Below are 20,765 nucleotides of genomic sequence, written 5' to 3'. Positions count from 1 at the left end.
AATGAGACTGACATACTAGCTAAGGAAAAAAAATGAAAAAGCATTGGTAATGCAGTATATTTTTGGCAGACATTTAACACTGGGGAATTTTCTCTTGAATAAAATTTGGATTTTTTTTTTTTTTAAAGCATTATCTTCAACCTCAGAAGATTTTCAACCAGTTCAGGTAATTATACTTAAGCATCAAAATCAGAGAGACTGTTTAACCTGCCTTATTAGAGTTATTAGTCCTGATTTTGCTATCTCTTCTGTTTAGGTATTCAGTGAAATCAGCATCTAGTCCTTTCAAGAATTCTAAGAAAATAGACCTGATACTTCCAGTTGTTCGGGTAATTCCGAGTGTAAGCTTAATCAGGAGAGAACATCTAACCACAGAGAACTTGTACAGGCAAAACCAGAAACTATCCTCTGTTTTAGAATAGTCCGTAAGAGAACTGATGTCAGACTTTGAGTATATCTCCATTGCAGATTTCACACGAGCGATAGCTGAACAACAGTCACATTACAAACCTGTGCTCAGGTCATCACCTTATTGCAGAACTCAGTGCAGGTATTTCATGCAGCTCCAAGTAACAGTCCAAAAGTTAAAATCTCGTATTAATAAATTTCTCCTGCAAGTTCCAGTACACAGTAATTGTTCTGTTGGATAGTGCGTTACTAAGGCATCCCCTGTCAAACAAAAACATACTTCTTTTCCTCTGAGAATAGGTAAATTGTTCTGCTTCACAGAGAAATACAGAGATATTCCCAGGAATTTTTGACTAAAACAGCAAAAACATCAAGATGGAATTACCCCGGTACAACTCACTTCAGTCTGAGCAGATGTTTCAGTTTTAGTCAATATGGCAGAGACAGCAATTGCAGGTGTCATATTAGTTTCAAAAATTGATTCTCCATAGTGCAGCTGGCAGATTTTTCAAAAGCAGAACCTGCTGCATAACTACGATCTGTGGAACTCCGAAGTTCTGTTAATCTACTTTGAAATTAATTTATTTTAATTTTGCCCCAAGATATTTTCACCAATCAGAAAGCTGAATCCCATTTAAACACTTTTAATGTAATTGTGTTACTCATGCAACTACGCAAACCACTGAAGTGTTTTTACATGTGCATTGCTTAGTTTATAATCATCAGAATGTGAAACTAGTTACATAAATTTGCACAAAACAATCTCAAATATTGATGGAAGATGTCTGAAATGAAAATGTAAATGTTTTTCATGTGCTAATATAAACATTTAAATAAAATAGACAATCAGCCCCTTTCTAGGATCAATAATTTATTTATTTTTTACATTTTGCAATTTGTTACAGGAGAAGAAACACTTGCTAATGAAAGTGACATGGTTTTAACCATTTTCTGAGGTAATGGAAAAAGTTAAGCATATTATCTAGTATGCACATTTATGACTAAGCTGCCAATATTAAATAATTTTAAGCAAGTGTACTCCCTATTTAATCCTTGTATAAATTAATTTTAGTACTCTCCTTCTCCTACAGGAAGACTAAATCATAGCATCTAATTTTCTTTATCCTGAAGTCTCAATCTTTGCTCTCACTACTTACCTATCTGCAAACAACTCAAGCAGACTAGTTACTGAAGCCGAAGCCACAGAAGTGGATTCGGTGCCAAGGTTCCTTTTTCTCCTGGCAACCTACTCAGTTTCCTACTGTCCCAAAAGGAAACAAAAGACTCCCAGTTTTCTGAAAACCAGATTCTCTGCATGACAGTGCATTGCATTGCCACTAAACGGGCCACAGTGGATGTTCTTATAGGAAACAAATCAGGTAATGTACAAGATAGAAAGAATTATAAATGAACTTGGTAAAAATGTTTCTAACATTTTCCCAATGGTATATTAACTAGAATCCTACTTTCCTTCCACAAAAAATATATATTTTTTATAAATACATTTTAATACAGACAATTCTGATTCTATGCAAAAAAGTCAATGTCACATTCAAACAGGTTTTCTCAGTGTAGCATTAAGATACAAGCAGACATCACAGTAGGCATTAACACAGTGATTCTAGGGAGGCAGTTAACTACAGCTTGTGAACAGAGACACAAACACACAATTTCACCCGCTTAGTCAGACTGTCCTGTGATTTAGAGAAAAACTGAGCTGCACTTGAGGCCTAGAGTATCACACTCTTCAAATATATTTCCATGTTTAGAAAGTGATATGAACTGTCAGTGAAATTTAATATCTGATTAATATTGAAACATTTGTATACACTTAAGTAGTGCTTATGCTGGGGGTATAGAAAAGAACTGCTAACAGAGGCTACCAGCTATCTCAAACTCAAGAGAAAAAGCATTTACCCTTACCATGGCCTTAAAGCTCTTGGTTCCAATTAGCCGAGATTATAACTCTTTTCCTGTCCTTGTCCCTCTCCCTCATTTTTTTCCCAAAGACAACTTTTACCAGTAGAGTCAATGTACGTAAACCTGTCTTGCTTTTGTGCGACACATGCGGTTCTAGTTGCTCTTCCCCCCTCCCCCAGTAGGGATAGCAACAATCTCTATAGTTTCATACCTAATCAGATCTAATGAAAATTGAGCTGTCAACCATATTTTTTCAGGTTATAAATAATTAATAGAACATTTTTGTAATATGTATTAAGTATGAGAGTCGGATATTAGCATTTTCTTACCTTAAATAGCCCCCAAATAATCTTTGCATGATTGAGAGTTCCCTTTAATTTTTGTCATGAAGATTGGAATCTAGTTTTTATGGGTCAAGATGTATTTCTCAAAATAATAGTCAGTTTGGTCAAAATAAGGGAATTTGGAACTTGGTAGCTTGCAATGTTTCACACGCAGCCAGCCACCATTTTGACACTCTACACAAGCTCTTGAGATGAAACTGAAATGGAGGAGTGACAAATAGAGCTATCTTAACTGACCTGCTCAAAAACACGATGTAGAGAGAGATGATGAGCAGGAACTAAACCCCAGCACCTTGCTTGCAAACCTGAAGAGACTTTCTACATTAAAAAAAAAAAAAATTGTTCTTGAGTCAGGGAGAGTGGATTGTTCAGTTATTTCATAAATGTTACCACATAAAGGATACATTTACAGAAACAATTTTGGCTTTTGTCACTGATCTGAGAACAAAGTTACTGAAAATTAAACTGTACTTATACTTGATGTGTTAATCTTAAAAATAAATTGTTCTCTTTCTGCCACTAAAGCTTGTGAATTATTAGACCATGCAGCATGGCAGTTAACCACAAATGTATTCCTGTTGCTTTTCTTTAAAAGAAGTGAGGCTTAAAGGAATCCAAGACTGAGAAAGTGAAAAAATGTGTTGAGTTATAATTTCCCTGTCTCTCAGAAAAATGATGTCACTATTAGCACTCACACAGACTGTTTCTTTTCCCAAGATTAATTCATTCTGAAGTACACATATAATCATGTCTTATGACAGGAAACAGCTAGTCATTACTAGCAGATAATCTTGGTTAGCTGTTTGATGTTTTCTTTCACTTTCAGAAAGTCAGATCCCAAATTTCCAGACTGGCACGTTAAAGAGCTGTAGTGCTAATTAAAATAATTTTTAAAATGAGACCAAAGAAAAAAATACAAGAATTGTCTTTCCAGAGCCAATATTGGGTGATTTTGTAGATGAACTTCCAAAGTAAACCCAATAATGATTAATATTAAAATACAAAATAACAACTAGTCATGAAGATGAACAAATTCCTCTGTGAACAAGATTTGATTTTTCAACTGCTTTATAATAAGAATCAGCTGCAAATTTAAGGGAAAAAATGTGGGGTTTATTTTATGACTGACCTGAGAGCTCTCAGCTTCCTTTCAGATGAAAGTTTAAAGTGTTCAGTGCCGTACAAAGCATGGTCTTTAACATTAAATTTTACACATAGTTTTAATGCAAAACAAGGACAGAAGTGGCATTAGAACAGCAACTGTTCTGCAGAGGTTTTTGAAGAAACACTCTTCCAGTGCTGTTTACGTGCAACAATGTAATGTCCCATGTCAACACCACACATGATACTGCTGCACAAACAGGTAGAAAAGGAATGGCACCCCTCCCACGGACAGGGATTCCTACATGTTTGTAAACATTGGGGATGTAGATGACCTTACATAAATGCAAACAACCTGTTTCCAAGTGAAACAGAGAGATCACAATGATAACTGTTGCAGTGAAATACAGGGAAAAAAGCACCTTCCTTACACTTCCCACAGAAAGTTTTGTTATTTGCCTTGGTTTAAGAATCTGAACTTGTTATTTGTAGCAAATTGTGGGGACTTTTAAAAAAAGTAAAATTCCTCAAACTGAAAAGCTAAAGCTAAAATATGTTGAAATTTATTTTATTGAAAATATCCAATATTTGTTCCTGTTTTAAAGTATTCCTAATAATAGAAGACAACAAATTCACTCAATAAAATATCTCCTATATGATTCACACTATATTTTCTGTTAGATTGAAATTACTCCCCATAGAATCTGAATTATCAGAACAGTTAGCAGAATTCAGGAGATCGGTAGTGGACAGACATCCTCTTACATTTAACCTCAAACCTGTCGTAAAATGCAGAGTGTCAGAAAGTCCATTCAGCAACATACTGCACTACTGGGGACAAGGTAACTTTCTTCAGGGTTCTTTTTAAAGGAGCATGTCTACGGCTCAAGTTTTTGTTGATTACAGTAACATTTTTATGGAATTACTTTTGAAGTCCAAAGTCTTAAAAGGAGGTAGCATAAAAAAGGAGCAGAACATGACTCCAATCAGCTTACAATGATATGCTCTACAGAAAGGATACTCCCTACCATAACCCAAGAGTCTGCACCAAAGTAGGATGACCACTCTCACCAAAATACACTGAGATGTATATTTCTGTTTGAAACGTACATCTGTTTGATATATGTGTCTGGCAATTTGGGGCAAGCACCATTGCTAGAAATCTTTTAAAAATCTTATGCACAGAAGTGATTATTATGAACAGCAGGTGAAAGCTGAAAGATACCCTCAAAAAAAACCTGTATAGGGTGCTAGATATAAACACACACACTCTCTTCTGTCTTCAAATCAATGTATTTTCTCCTTCAAGAATTGGAACAAAATTCATAGATACTTAAACTTGCAAAATGTCATTGAATATATAGATAGTTAACAGCCCTGATGCAAAAAAAAAGGGGGGGGGGAGGAGGAGGATCTAGACTTTCTGAAACTATTTTCACCTTTAGTAATTATAGTGCTATAAAATTTAATGATCAGTAGCTCAAAGCATTGTACAAATAATGAGGAAATTCTTTGTAACTCTCAAACAGGTAAGTCAGCCGTAGGCTAATTGTATGATTTAATACACTAGACAAAAAATAGTGATAAATACAAGTCTCATTGTGATAATAATTACTACAAGATACTAGTTGTGTAAAATCAGTGAACTTTACGTACTTTCTTAGCTATCAATCAATAAAAAATTCTGTGCTGTGACCTAAACTCACTGCATTTTCTTTAGAAAACTGGATCCTCTTTCAGAAGTAAAGAAAGCCAAGCCAAATACAAATGGTAACACATTTAACAGTGACCACAACCCCAACAAGAGCACAAAACCCTCCCGGTCCTTAGGCTGATGGCTATGTTTGGAACCATTTGTAGTTCTGTTTGACTTAGGCTGCGACTAGAAAGATGTTAATCACGACTGGAAATGGGATTTTATAAAAATTATTACAATCACACCTATCTGAGGCTAACGTATAATGTTCCACTTAAACTCACAGAATTAGACATGGAGACATCAAGTATTTATAGAAATATCTACAAACTGCAACTGCCTTTTATATTTTAAAGTATCAGTGAACTGACCTTTAGAGTAAGGGTTTCATGACAACAGGCTACCCCATGCAGCCTTCCCAGGTTTTGTTTTGCATATACTAGTTTACTCTTTTGATGTTGCTACTTCTTTGCACTTCTGTCTAAGAAGCACACGCTGAGAAACTGGGGCAAAATTGGTCTTCTTACAGAGTCTGAAGAGAGAGGTTTTGCTAAATTTTTGCTGTGCCTTCAAGTCCTACAGTTTTAGATTTGCTGTTTCACCTGTATTAATATCCCATGCAAAACATTTTTAACAAAGGGAAAACACTGACATAACATTCTTCAAATTGAGATACAAATGGAAAATTGGAAATTCCTCACTCTCCAACTGCCCTAGACAAATGAAAGTGTTGCTCTAACAAACAGTGCTGAAGCCCTTATCTTAGTATTGAGCAGAGGTGAAAGAAAACAGACATGGAAAACGTATAGCATAAGCTGACTGTTAGCTATGTAAAAATGTTAAATAAAGCTAAAATCCTTCCATTTTTCCCCGACTATTCTGCGAACAGTTTGCAAAAACTGAAATTAATGGAAAATGCTTATGGAGGTTTGCAGACCCTCAATGCTATTTTGCCTTCATCTGAAACGTAAAAGGACAGTACCCAATTAAAAACAGCTCTGTCTTTGAACTCCTGGTGTTCATTGCGAGTGTTTGCAAGATTAAACAGAATATTACATAGAAGGAACAAAACTAAAGGATGAAATACTTATTTAGAGAACTAATCTAAAGATGAAACTTGCTTTTGTAAGGTGTTATGCTCAACATTTTCAACTGGATGCACAAGTTAAATTGGCTGTGCCTTTGCAGCATTCACAAAGAGAAAGAAATAAACAAAACTCTGCATTTGCATCCATCCACTCACGTGGTTGCTCATATTACATTCTTTGAGAAAGCAACCACGTCCTAAAAGATACATGAGGGCAAGAACACAAATCCGCAGAATTAGGGCAAAATCCCCCAGGTCCCACAAGGCCATTTTTCAAAGCAGACACTTAAAGAACTTAGGGAAGTAGTATCCAAAGATCATTTAGCATTGTAGAACCGCTTAAAGTTCTGAAGAACTGGGTCTGCTTCAAAGCTCAAAAAGGACGAGACTGGCAAATTTAGTCATGAAACTCCTACTGTGGCAAAGAGTCCTTGGTTTGTGGATCCTTGTCCGGTTGATACTGCAGGCAACGGAACCGAAGGTGTTGGTATCCCTGACGACTTCGATAGGAAAGGGAGGGAAGGCCAGCGCAGGTCGGCTGTGCGTCCTGTGCTCAAGGTCCTCCGCTGTACGAATAATCTGCCTTGTTATGCATCACCAGCTTGTTGTCTACAAAGTAGAAACTGTCCGACTGTGTCTCATACGGATGAAGGATCATCTCTCGAACTGCCGGGGGGAAAAAAGAAAATAAATTAAAAATTAATCGTGTTACACAGAAGCCCTACACTCTGCACTGGGTTTCAGTTACATTTACTAGCATTGCTGAGATAGCAGCAAACTCTCAAGTGAAAAACCAAAACCAAAACAGGAACCTACCCAAACCATTCCTTGACAGTATCTTTTAAAGAAACACATATGTGAAGGCACCGTACAAAGTGCTCTACCTAACCTCAACATCACATTAGAGTTTGGGGGTTTTGTTTTGCATTGTTTTAAAAAAGGTGGTAAAAGGGCAAACTCAAAAGAAATTTGTTCTGGTGTGACAGTAAGTAAGCAGCAGCGCATCACTATTTTCCACAGACTGTAATATTAGTGCTGACATAGATGATTAGCGGTTGTAAAGAATATAAAGTCACACAGATTTAGTACTGATGTTATTGTGCCTTGGGAGAGAGGAGAGAAAATAAAAGTTATGTTCATACTAAAACTAAAACCTCTCAAGCTATCAATATAGCACATCAAACATTAAAACAGAACATAACATTTAAGTCACCCATTTATTGGGTGTCTTTTTAATCCTAGTTTTTTGGTTGTTTTATAACACAATTATCTTTTTTCTCCCTGACACTGAAGCTTCTCTTTTATGAATTAAAAAAAAAAAAGCAACTGTCTGGTGGGTGACAAGATTATGTGCTACTAGAAACCAAAATCTGTATTAATGCAGATACAAAACTACCTGGAAGTATTCTACCCTACCCACTTTCTACAGACAGCTTTTAAGAAAGGGCTTCTTCAAAACACCTTAGATTAACATCATTGTGTGGTAACGCAGTAATTAAAGAGAGCTTACTGAGATCCTCAGAGAGCTGTGGGAATTCATAGATGTGCTCACAAGTATTTTTGCTGCTGGGGATGCAGAACCCAAATTCAAAATCAAAACTCTTAAGCAATTGATCCCGGAAGTAGTGCCTCTCAATCATGCGGAAGTTATTAATGGGTTTGTCCCCTACTGTGAATTCCACCCTGAAAAAGAAGGATAAGATGGAAATGAGCTTTCTTGCCTAAGCAATATTTGCAACCATTCCTGAAAGGTAGAAGAGAGCTCTTCTAAAAAAAAGACAAAAATATAAAGTAACGGTATGAACCAAGCGTGGTTCCCTCCTAAAGCATGCTACAGGGACACACCATAGCACTACAAATCCTAGATTATACCATTGTTTGATTCTTTTTACTCAAGGAAAAAAAAAAAAAGACATGCCAGACAATTTTACAACCTTAAACTCATCTTCAGTGCAGAAAAGATCCCTCCAACTATACTGGATAGGCACTTCACTAGATCACTCACTACAGTGAGTACTAGAGTTAGTAGTAAGTTAGTAGTAATACTACTAAAGAAACAATACACTGTCACCTTTCGCCTGAAAGATACTTCAGGTGTCACATTTTGGTGTGGTTTATTGATGGGTACAAGGCAGCACTACCAGACACATCAAAGATCATTCTGGCATATAAAGGATCAAGCATTATCGCACCATTTCAGGTGCATCTATGGATTAACGGGTTTTGGGGAATGCAACGTGGAGGCTGCAGACACATCTTCCGAAGCTGGCAGAGCCTCTGACAAACAAACTATAATGCACAGAAAAGAGTTGGAGTATCTGGGTAGTCTGTCCACCTCATTTTCCCCCTTTTCTTCCTGACAGGATCAACAAGCAAGAGCCACTTTTTATGAGATTTCCATTGTTTTCTGTACTAGAAAAGGTAGAACAGGAGCAATTACTTACGTGGCTCCCACTTGCCGAAGTCTAAGAAAAGCTGGGGTAAACTGATAGCGTACAAACCGTCCAGCATTGGGGTCAATGTCCTTCTTGTCATTGTGTTCACGTTCTGGAAAAGCGCAAAGTAAAGCTCCGTCACAGTCGTCTGAGAAACAGAAACCAGTGATAAATAACTGGCAATCACACGTTATCGAGTCATATAAGCCAGGAAACTATTCTGAGAAAGCCTGATGATGTGTTTACCCTCTTCCTATCCTCTCTAAGGCAGCAACTACTGGTCACTCAGAGACAGAGTATTGAGAGTTGGCCCTTTGGTTTGATACACTTCTTATCTTCTGCTCCCACCTCGGATTCAGGATTGCAGTGTGACCCTGAACCGGCCACTTCGCCCCAGCATGTCTGGTTTGCTACCTCTAAGCCATGGAAAACTTCCTCTCACCTGCAGGGAGATGGGGAAGATTTAAAAGAGTGATTGATCAGGAAAGGAACAGTTGCCCTGGTTTTTTATTACCAGCGGCAACAGGTAACGCTTTGGTGGTTACATGTGACACCTAAGAATTATGAAGAAAATAAAAATATGCAAATTTTTCGTTTGTCTGATTTGCATGATTGACAAAGTGTCTCCTTCTTAGAAATACCATTTTCCTGACTCCTGAGTGAAGATGTTGGACTAACAGTTAAACTACATACAGGGGGACTCTGGCTGATGAGCAGCCAAGACACTAACACATGGTGACCTCCTCCTCCTCCTCCTCCGCTCCTGTTTACAACATCCATCTGTCCTTTCTCATCACAGATGGCAATCATACGAATACAGCAGCAATGACTTCTGTTCACTGTGTTGGTACAGAGGGGCACCTGAACAGTATTTCTGCCGCAACCTGGGACTCTTGCAATTGAGAGCATCTTCTATTTTGGGGAAACGTATTGAGTAAAAGAGGTGGAGAAAAGGCAAAAGGAAGTCTGTGAAAACAGGGGGTTTTGTGTGCACTCACCTGAAGCTGCTGGTTTGGTGATTTCAAACAAGACTGTGCCAGATTCCATGTCCCGGATTTTGAACCTGGTGAAGTCAATCTTGTAAACATTTTCCTCTGGAGTGCACAAATAATCTGCAGAGGAAAGCAAATGTAAATGAAGGCCGCCCAGAATTACCAGGTATTTCTGGCTGCTCTTTGGAGGTCACAGCCAGCAGTGAGAACATCTCTGCTACTACCCTGGTTTTAATGACAAACTGAGGTCTATGAAGACAGTCCCAGTTCTGAATGCTCACACCGCCCTGCTTGGACAGGACAAGGAAAAAGCTTCTCTCCCCCAGCACTCGGAGGTCATCACCTTTTTCCAACCCTGTGCCAGCACCTTCTGCATCCATTTCCCCTCAGGGTTTTGAGAACAGTCAGCACCTCCATCAAATCCTAGCCTTTTCACTGTAAGAGGCTTTGCCTGTTTTAAAAACTGCCCTCTGGCAGAACGCAAGTGCTAAGCAGCTTTATGAGCACTAAGCCTGCACTTAACTGGAACAGGAGCGTCCTCCTCCTTTGTCCCACCTCCCCTAGCTCCAGCCCTCCGCAGACAAGGGATGGCCTCTTCTCTCCACCGATGCTTGTCCCGTGTGAGGACTTTTTTTCCTCAGCACTGAAAATGGCATTGAAGCCTTTCCCTGTATTAGGAAAGCCAGTCTGGGAACAAAAATCCCTTCCCTGCTTCCACCAAAGTCATTGGTTCTGGCTTCAGCCTTGCTGTGCCCCAAGACAGCTTCCTGGCCTGGGCATCAGCCTCCTCTCTGGGCAAAGAGCAGCGGTACTTCATTTTCACTGCACATATAAGCACAGATCGAAAGCAGCTCCAATAACTGACTTTATCCTGACAAACCTAAATAAATGTTGTATGCATACAAGCTGGGTTAGCTTTTGAATGACTGTGCATCTGCGTGTTGTAGGAGACTTGTTTTGGAGGTTCTAAGGTGAAAGTAATACTTTAACACTTTAATTCTAAGCCCTTTCTCAGCTATTAATTCCTGCTGTTAGCCTGAGTTAATCACTCCTTTCTGTCTGCTTTCCTATTTTTAAAATTCAAATACATCCATCCACCTAAGGCTTATTCATTGAACATATGAAAACAAGTTACAGCGTACTCTGAGATCATACCTGCCCATTACTACCCCTGCTTCAGCGCTGGCATAACAAATCGGGTACCTATGTTACGGTTGGGGGACATGGTTCACGGGCACTGGTTAGCACATCCCCTAGATAAGGAGTTAATAAAAGATTGCTGTAGTATAGTAAGAGAACATCCCAAATGCCACGCGGCGCAACTACCAGACAGCAAGGCTCTCGTGCTGGGATCTGTAATTACAGAAATCAGGTCCTTCCGTAATGAGAGACAAAGATAGCCGTAGTCAGCGCAATGGAAGGTTCCTCCTGGGTGCTGCTGAGCATGAGCTGCACATCTAGCACCTGTACTTTCCTACAAGCCTTTTACTCTTTGCAAATCTCCTTAACTTGGAGAACTGTCCGAGCACTCACTGGTACAAGGAACAGAGGCGGCAAACATACTCTCCGGACAGTTTTACTGCTCTCCATCGTCACCACCAGACGGTGAATGCTCACAGGAGCTGGGCTTTAAGAGACAGGACTGGTTTTGAAGCATCTCTGGCATTGGGCATGGAGGTTTCCCTTTCCTGTCAACACGGCACAAAGAAAAACTAACACCAGTACCCACACTATCAGGAAGAACAAGATAAAAGCTCAACCTTTTTACTACCACAAGAAAATGCAAGCCTACTGTTAGACGAACTAGCCTAAGAACTGCACAAAAATCTTCTTTTCCGTCTTTAACAGTAGCCAAGGAGATGAGACAGAAAATTAAATCAACCCCTTGCCTTAAGCCCCAACGTTTAGCAATCCTCAGGTAGACATCCTGCAATTACACAATGATTTTAGGTTCTAACACATCAGCCAGCCCAAATTCTTAACCCGTCCCACAACTTCCCCGCTCCAAGCAGCCACATGCAAAACACAAATTGACGGAAGCAGGCACAGCTTCCCGCAGTCCCGGCTTCGCCTCCCTCGGCCCACAGCCACGCTCGGACCAGCTGCTCTCCACGATGGCAAAGGGCTGTACCAGCACAGGCTGGCGGTCGCCTGGGAGCCCGGGACACCTTCCCTAGAGCACGCATGCAAAGACGGAAGCCGCGTTTGTCTGCAAGTTAATTATTAAGTGTTTTTCCTCCTGCAGAATTCCTGCCCATCCAGCACCATGGCAACAGCTTTATCCCCCTCCTTGGCAGCAGCGTTGCTGCAGTAACAGTGTCCATGACTCATCTGGAGGAGAGGAGAGTCAAGCAGAGGCACCAAAGAGAAGTAAACCCCGGGCAGAATCCCCACCAGGCTCCTGCTCATTGATGTTTGCATCCCCGTACTGTATTTCCCAACTCTTTTTGCACTGAAAAATATTTTAAACCTTTTTTTTAAAAAAAAAAAACCAACAAAAAAACCAACATGCCAGTATCTAACTGGATGACATCTGGGAAGATTAGCTGCTAGAGTACTGCAATCAAGTGGTTTTTCCTCCTCTAGCAGTGCCCAGTCTCCTAGCAGGAAAAAAAAAAAAAAAAAAAAGAGATATATGTATTCCTCTCAGTCAGTATTAAATTTTCTTGCTGCAATTTCTGTTCAAAAATCAATCAGAGTAGCCACGTGCTGGTTTTTCCCCATACATCACAGAAGCCCGCAGCTACACTGGAAGGTCTTACTGAGAATGGGCTGCTTGCAGCTGGCAGATACTTCTGCTTAGCTGGGCACTGTCAAATTTGCTAATCTCATCCCATACATACTTATTTTTAAATTACTGTAGGGCCCAGTTGCCCACACTTCCATGACGCACTTAAATGTATCATCTGCTTTCATTATCCTAATTCACCGTCACCACAAGTTGGGGAATGGAGGCAGCATCCGTGTCTATTTTAGTTAGACGTAAGGCAGCTCACACCTCCATCGAGTGAAGTGGATCATTACAAGAAAGATAGGCTTGGTCTGCAGGACAGAACATTTTCTCGTTTCTTCCACTTCCCCTGAATCAGGTCACGTCGTTTGCCCGTTAATAACCAAATAATGATGGCATCTCCCCAAACAAGCCCTCCGTACTCACCTGATTCAGGGCTGACAGAGAGCACACTGAACAAGGGATGAAGGGACGGGCACATCAGCACTGGCTTAGGAAACCCTACAGATCGGCTTTTGCCCTGAAGTACCCACATTAAGTTGTGCAAAAAACAGGTCACAAAAGAGGGACATTTCCTACTCCTTCCTAAAGCCCATCCCAGAGCTCCACACCCAATCTCTTCCTGGAAAGAGTTTGCCATCCGAGCTGAACTTGCTCTCAAAGCAAAGAGCAAACTCTTGCACCTTGCCCAAGCCTGGCACTAGCAGCTACTGCTCACTCACACGTCACCACTCCTGCTGGTCCCTCTGCAGCTTCTTTTCCCATAATCTCTGTATCATGCCCAAAGATCTGCAACTCCCCACTATTAGAGGCGTTTTCTTTCTTAAGACACTTTCTTTCTTAAGACCTACCACGGTTTTGAAGAGTTTGGAAGCACAACTAGCCACGCTGCAGTGGTCTTGGGAAGCAGCAGAGGTGGTGGACTTCCTGAGCCAGACACAATGGATTCCTCAATGAATTCTCCTATTCCCTTCGTGCAACAAAGTGATTCCAAAATAAACCCAAACAGCAATCTGTGGCAAGGCATTCGTTAAGAGGTCTCCAGCTTTGTTATCAGAAACCGTGGATGCTCATTCCCCGTTACAGTTCTGAGGTGGTACCTCTGCTGTCCAACCCAGGGAAGAGCCGGTTCTCTTCCAGGAAACCTTCCTCCCCTCCCAAGAACAACCACGATTGCAAAAGAGAGCAGCAAAACAGCCTGGACAACGATAGCAGGCACTGCCTATTCTCTTGTGAACAACAGTACGCTGTGAACCAGGGTACGTATTTCCAGCCATATATATTTTAGCAAGCTGGTGTTAGGAAGGAGCACAAAAGGTGAGGGCTAACACAACGCTAGATAATAAGAGAGAGCTAATGAAGGCACTTTCTCCTCCTGCCCTCTCCCTGTTATTTCAGTTATCCAGTGGATGAGATTAGGCGTTCGATCCTCATCAGAGAAAGCTAAAAGCCGATCCCATATTTTCAGATTTCCTCTGCGACCACCCCACCAGGCACATTTCATCAAGAGGAGTTCATGGGAGCAACAGGGTTAGCGCTCCGTGTTGTGCTCCTTCTCTGCAATCAGGAGGAAGCACGTGTCCCCTCTCACAGACACTGCAGATATTTCTGCGGTGCTCATCGGAGCGTCTAAGCTCAGATCGGGCAGCTCCTATTTTAAGACTTTAATAGCCCACAAAGGAAAGCAGAGTGTACCTGGGGTGAGAAAGAACTCAAAATCTGGTTGTGAGAATAGGTGTAAATCAGGAAGATGGTGTACAAGAAACTGATGCAACAGCAGTGACTTGCAATAGGCACGTCTCTCCCCAGCGCAGGCAATAACAAGAATTTGGGGAATGAGAAGGCTCCTGTAGCTCTGCAGGCCTATTTCTTAACACGCATTAGCCAACAAGGTCAGAAGCTATTTTGAAGACAACTCCCAAGGCATAAGCCAGGTATAAAGCAAAGACAACTGCAGATGAATTGCTGGGAGCTGGAGATTAGGAGATTATCAGATTGAAGAGTCTCAGGAGGAAGCGAATAAAAATAGCACGAACCCCATGAAGATGCGGAGCAGTGACGCAGGACAGAGGGCAAGACCTCGAGGGGAAGGCAGGGCAAGTTTCAAGCGGTATCGATACGTCTGCTCAGACAACCGGAGTTCAATGAAAGAAAAAAACTACACCATTCCCCCCGCCTTCTGCCTCAGCAGCTCACGTCCCGTAAGTAGAGGGGCAGAGAAACAAGCTAAGCCAGCCGGGATCCGCTCCATTGCTAAAGCCGTGGGGTTCGGATAAGCAAAGTCAGCGGGGGCAAATGGGGAGGGAGGCACCCGCGGCCCCCCACCCCCCAGCTCCGTAATTAGCCCCAGAGGAACAATCTCACACCAGGAGGATCCCACGGGAGCTTCTCTGCAGCGGCACGTTTCCTGACCGCCGCCGTGACTGAAGCGGAGGGCTGCGTCCCAGCAGGCTCGAGCTGGGGCACTCACAAAGGTCCCCGTTGCCCGTGAGGTGTTTCCACCATGCACCGCGTCCTACCGCCTGGCCCGCCGCACCAACGGCTCTGGGGTCTGTGCCAGCCTCCTCACGTTTTGGGGTTGGTTTGGGTTTGGTTTTTTTTAGCTAGAGCTTTCCAGACTTCACCCTCTCACCGTGAATTTGATCACAAATCCTCCAGGCCTTGTTAAGGAAGGATGGAGCTGCTCTTCCCCCATCCCCAAGGCCTCCAGGCGCTCTTTCCTGCCCTTTTCTTTATGCCGATTGCACTCAAACTCCAAAACCACGTGCACGACGTGAACAAAATCAGCTCACTCTGCTCTCACGCGGGGCTGAGCCAGCGCAGTCAGGCTCTGCCCAAACCCCCAGCCTCCCCCTTACCTTTGCCGTTCTCACCAGGGACGGCCCAAACCCACAACACCGGGAGGAGGAACCCACTCAGCTGCCACCCCGTGCTACACACACGCCGTGCGTGCTGCCCCTGGAAATCTAACAGTCCATATTGTACCGCGAGACTACTAAAAAAAAAAACCAAAACCCCAAACCGACAAAAAACCCTTCATCTGCACAACACTTCGAGTTGCGCGTTGTCACAAAGCCTCGAAAAGGTTCACAACGTATGTGGTGTTGCCGAGGAAAGAAGTCGCGGTGAGAGCAGCTTGACACGGCTCTGGGATATCGCTCTGCGACAAGAAATCAGCGTATCGAAACACTTTTACACATCACAGCCCCGGACAACTCAGAGCAGTGATTCATTAACCTCCTCACAAACACCACCAGCTAATCAGAGCTCCTAGTACAATAAATTTTCCCAATTAATTGGGGAAGGAAAAGAAAAGTCATGGTCCAGGAGTGGCTTTGTAGATTGATTCACGCACATCGGCTTGTGTGAACGCTACAGGGAAAGCGGTAGGAAAGTCACCCAGGAAGGGTCTGCCCTGGCCGACCCGTCGAGGCAGCCCTCTGCCAAGCCGGCCTTTAGCTAAAGCTGCTAAGAGAAGTCTCAGAGAAATCCTAAATGACAGCTCGAGGAAGAGATTAGTTTCAGAAATGATTAGCCGTGTGCTCCTTATTTTTAGGTTTTGTTTTGTAATTGTTTCCAAGTATGTAATCAATTCTTTAACCCTTTGGTTTGCTATAATAAAATAAGCTTTAGAATAAAGCTTAAAGTGTAAACTTTAATCCAGTATGACAGACAAAGCGTACAGGTGCCTGAAGCTGTGATAAGCAGGGCAGTCTTGGAGGCTGAAGCTCGCCTGGTTACGTATCTGTTCGAAGGCCGGTGCCGTTGCACGCTGACAAAAGGGGATGACATTACGGGGGCTGTAATATCATCTTTCGGCTGGCCACCGGTGACTCCAACCCCAAAGACGGAGGAAGAAATGAAAGCTCTGCTTACGTTAACCTTGCCCTGCAGCTAGCGTGGGAGTAGCACGGCGTGACCCAGCAAAGCTGCGAGATGCAGCACGGTCACAGACACGAGGGACAGTGCCCGGGGACGACAGGCACCAGCTCCTCAGCTGGCTCCATCAGGCAGGACACGGCGTTCGCAGACACCGACATCCCAATAACTGCAGACAGACTCCTCTGATCCTCTGGCTGCTTCAGTAATTAATTGCAATTTGAACTGAGCTCTGCCCCGCTCCTTTGCTAATCCCAAGTTAATCGCATTGTAAGGTTTTTCCCTCTTTTTGTAACAGCAGTTGTGCAAGCAAGTAACGAATCTTGCTAATTGCAAAGAAAACGGCTCATTCGCCTTACACCTAATCCCGCTGGAGCAGCACCAGAGCCAGCCCAGCCTAAAGGCCCAGATATTCTGGGGCAGCACCCCAGATCCATCGCGCTGGACCCTGGCGTGCCCAGAAATGTTATATAGCCGTGGAACTGCTGGAGAATTTAACATTGAAAGGACGCGGCGTACGCAGGACAGTTTGCACAGCTCCCCCTTTAAGCTGAGAGCAGAGCCCAGCTCCGCCGGCTGGTTACAGACCGGGTTCCTCTGCGTTAGCACTAAGCGCGCTCCTGCCACGGAGCCACATCCTGCGTCTCCACCCTCCCCAGCCCCAGACATTTAACGGCAGGTCATCCGTCAGCCGTACCTCTTGGAACGGCCCGGCTGTGCTTCCTGATGCAAAAGCAAGGGCTTTCCCTCGCCCCAAACATCAGAGCAGGGCTAACAGCCTGCCCGCACGCTGCTTGGTCAACAGGTAGCGACCACAAGCAGCAGTTTGGCACCCCAGAGCGCCGGCTCCTCCGGGGCTGAACGCCGAGCAGATTTGCTCGGTGTATCGGGAAGCACCGAGGCGCTCCGCAGCCGGCACAGCAAGCACAAGATGGCAAAGCCAGGCTCTAAAAGAGCGTCTGCAAGATCAGCGCACCCCAGGCATGCGCAGGGCTGGAAGGGCCCTCCCGGGTGCGAGCGCGGCGCCCCGCTGCCACAGGCAGCCGCGCTATGGAGTCCCTTCTCTAACTGGAGCCATACTGGGCTCCATGTAGTCGTTTGGATTCTGCCTCTCCCACGCGAGCTGGAAGGCCATTCAGAAACACACAGGCTACTTGTGGTGTAAGCATTTCTAAACCACACGTTCCTGCAGTACCGAGCCCTCCTCTAACGTGGTTTATCCTGGGTTTTCGTTGCTGAAGCAATGTTAAAACATGGCCGGACCACCCCAGATCAGCACAGCTTAACCGCAGTCCCTCGACAGCGCGAGTTACCGTGTTACTGGCCCAGGAATTTGGATAAAGAGGAATTATACTCCTTCTGGAACAACAAAGGCCATCCAGGGCACCAGGACACTTCTGCTGCAACCCCACCACCAACTCCCCTTCAACTTCAAACTGACTGGAGCACCACAACTTTGGGCATCAAAACCAGAATTGCTGAAATCGGGTGTTGTGTCTGCCCTGACTCAGCATCTCCACGGGAGAGGTTGGGGCTGGGGTAGCCATGAACTTATCTCCTGCAATCTGGTCCTTCCTCCTCCCTGCAGCACCCTCCGCTCGGAGCAGAAGACTGGAGCGGTTTCACGTTGGTATTTTTGGCAATCTGTTTTTAAGAGCTTGCTGTGGCGCATGGAAATGAGAAAAGGCCCCAAATAATCCTTACCCTTTAAGGACCAGGAAAATACTCTTGTACCTTTGCTCTCTGTGTTAAACCCACCAGGCAGAAAACTGAGCTTGAGAAGGGGTGCTGCAAAACATTCCTAGGTAATAGGATACAATATGCTCAACATGGATGTATCGTATACCTGTATCCCCAAACGCGCACCGAGGATTTTCAGGTGCTGGCTCCCACGTACCCAGCAGGACGGACAAGCACATCCCACGGGAAGGCATTACCCATGGCTCATCGCAGTGCCTGCTGCTTCTTCAGCACGACCCATCCACACCCCCTGTGCTACCCTCGTACCAGAAAGTCTTGTAGAAGGAAGGGAGCAAAACATTTGCACACATTTCGCATCTTCCCTGTGCTTCCGTGGCTGGAAGAGGCAGGTGACAACCAGCACGGCTCCCAGCCTGGCTCTGAAGCCAGCGTGACCAGCTCTGCCCTCCCTGCACCCCGGGAACGCAGGTGCTTCCCAAGAGCAGCGGCAGGGCCAGGGCCAGCTGCTGCCACACACCGCCCACGCTGGCCAGAGAGATGCCGCGTGAGGTCTGCACGCCCCGGCAGCGAGGGTGCGGGGTGGCCGTGTGCCCGCAGCCCCTCCAGACAGCACCGCTGAAGGCAGGGACACGCAGGCTACCGTAACGCAAGCACGCAAAGCGCTTAATGCGGCCATCACTTGGATTCACCGTCTAACTGCTGTTCCTCCGACTATGCTGGCAGCACACTTCGGCGCCTGCTGCACAGCTCTTCCTGCTACAGGCAGGGGATTTCAGGGCCCGGGCAGTGAATCACGCTGCTGCAGCCCATCAAAGCATCTCAGCTCGGAGAAGGGGGCCCAAGGATCCCCCAGCATCAGCAGCCCCTCCTTCAGAGAAGCCTCCATAACCCCTTCCTGAGTGCTAACACCGTGTCCCCGCAGGGTTTTCCTCCCACCCTCCCTTCCACCCTGCTCACCGTGCACAGGCCCACAGGGCTGTCTGCACGCACCGACACCCACAGCCGCATCCCTTCTCTCCAGGGCTCGTCACGCCACACAGCCCTGGCCTGCGATGCGAAACCTGCTCTAACGCCACATGGCAGAGCCCTCCGAGGCAAAGAGGAGCACGGCCGGACGCCCTGGCCAGCCCCCTCCTCCCTGCCAGCGCTCTTCTCCCCCTGCCCAACCTGCTGCCTGCAGAGAGATGACCCAAAGGTCCCAGGACATGCAAAAAGGCTTTTTTGGGAACGGCAGGACAAGGCTCCCCCTGGGCACACCACGGCCAGGCTGCCCTGAGGCACATGCCTTCTCCCAGCCCGGCTGGCCGGCGTGCTGCAATCCTGACGGGTCCAACGCGGCCACCGCCGTGCCAGCAGCTGCCTGGTCCCAACCGAGCTGTTCCGCCAAGCGCAACAAACCCTCCAGCCGGCACGCTCCCGTGCCTGCCGTCCCCTGAGGATGCTCTGAACGCCAGCAGCGTTATATTGGGCAAGGGGAAACGTGGGGGGCTGCAGGATGGGGCTGCAGTGAAGCCCCCCCATGCTGCAGCCAGGGATCCAGCCTGCCCCCCCCCGCAGCAGGCACGGGCATGGGGCTCAGCTTGGCCCAGCCCTGTGCAAAGGGGCACAGACACGGGAGAGGGGCGGCAGCACCGAGGAGCATCTCACCACTGACCTTTGACCCCGGGGGGGGGAGACACGATTTTGAGGGGGACCTGCTCCACAGCCTGTGCATCCCTGGGGGCGGCGGGGGGAAGGCTGCATCCCCAGCCCTGAGCCTCAGGACCGGGCATCCCCCGGGGGAGAGCCGGTCCCCGGTCCTTGGGTGGCACCCAGAGCCCCAGGGGTACCACATCCCCGTCCCCTGCGGTACTGCATCCCCACTCCTCACCCCCCCGGGGAGGGGGGGACCGGCCCCCCCCACCGGCGATTAGTCCCGTCCCCTCGCCAGCCCCAAGGGGGACGCGGTCCTCCATCCCCCGCACCTCCGGGTCTGCCCCCCCCCGACCTCCCCGGTCCCGCCGCCCCGGAGCAGCCCGGTCCCGGCACCCACCGCTGGTGACCCGCTGCAGCCCCAGCACGTCGTCGGGCCCGATGAGCGCCTTGCGGCCCAGCTCCTCCTCGGTGCGCGCCGCCGCCGCCGCCGCCGCCCCGGCCCCGCCGCTCTTCTTCACCTTCATGGCCCCGTCGCCGCCACCGGTGTGAGCGGCCCCGGCCCCGCTGCGCGCCGCCGCCGGCCCCGCCGCACCGGGAGGGGCATCGCCGCCCCGCCCCCCGCCCGGCCCAGCGCCGCCCGGCACGGCTTGGGGGGGGGGGAACGGACGGGCACGGTGACAAGGGGACACGGCTCCCCCCCTCCCGGCTGCTCCGAGGGGCTCTGAGCACCCCCCGCCAAACCGCCGTCATGGGGATCGGCCCGGGGGGGGGGGGGGTGGTGGTGTCCTGCAGCCTCTAGGCAAACAGCCCCCCCAAAACCTTGGGGACAGACCCTA

General features: G+C 46.1%; 1 protein-coding gene across 3 annotated transcripts; it reads right to left on the bottom strand.

Moving 5' to 3' along the window:
• Positions 1-809: 809 nt before the first annotated feature.
• On the bottom strand, positions 810-20,510 carry UNC119 (unc-119 lipid binding chaperone). 3 transcript variants are annotated; one of them, XM_054847939.1, is made up of 5 exons: positions 12,115-12,185; positions 9,990-10,103; positions 9,001-9,139; positions 8,067-8,239; positions 810-7,222 (listed from the first exon to the last, which is right to left on the bottom strand). In XM_054847939.1, the coding sequence occupies exons 1-5, from the start codon at positions 12,167-12,169 to the stop codon at positions 7,110-7,112; spliced, it is 594 nt and encodes a 197-aa protein (XP_054703914.1). In that variant the 5' UTR covers positions 12,170-12,185; the 3' UTR covers positions 810-7,109. The 3 variants fall into 3 exon arrangements, with proteins under 3 accessions (XP_054703914.1, XP_054703912.1, XP_054703913.1); XM_054847937.1 differs by lacking the exon at positions 12,115-12,185 and adding an exon at positions 20,327-20,510 and having other exon boundaries at positions 811-7,222; XM_054847938.1 differs by lacking the exon at positions 12,115-12,185 and adding an exon at positions 20,327-20,510 and having other exon boundaries at positions 812-7,222; positions 9,001-9,103.
• Positions 20,511-20,765: the final 255 nt, after the last annotated feature.

Source organism: Grus americana, chromosome 19, assembly GCF_028858705.1.
Source record: "Grus americana isolate bGruAme1 chromosome 19, bGruAme1.mat, whole genome shotgun sequence".
In the NCBI taxonomy this organism is placed as follows: Eukaryota; Metazoa; Chordata; class Aves; order Gruiformes; family Gruidae; genus Grus; species Grus americana.
The sequence above is the reverse complement of the archived record's forward strand: the minus strand, read 5'-3'. Positions and strand labels throughout refer to the sequence as shown.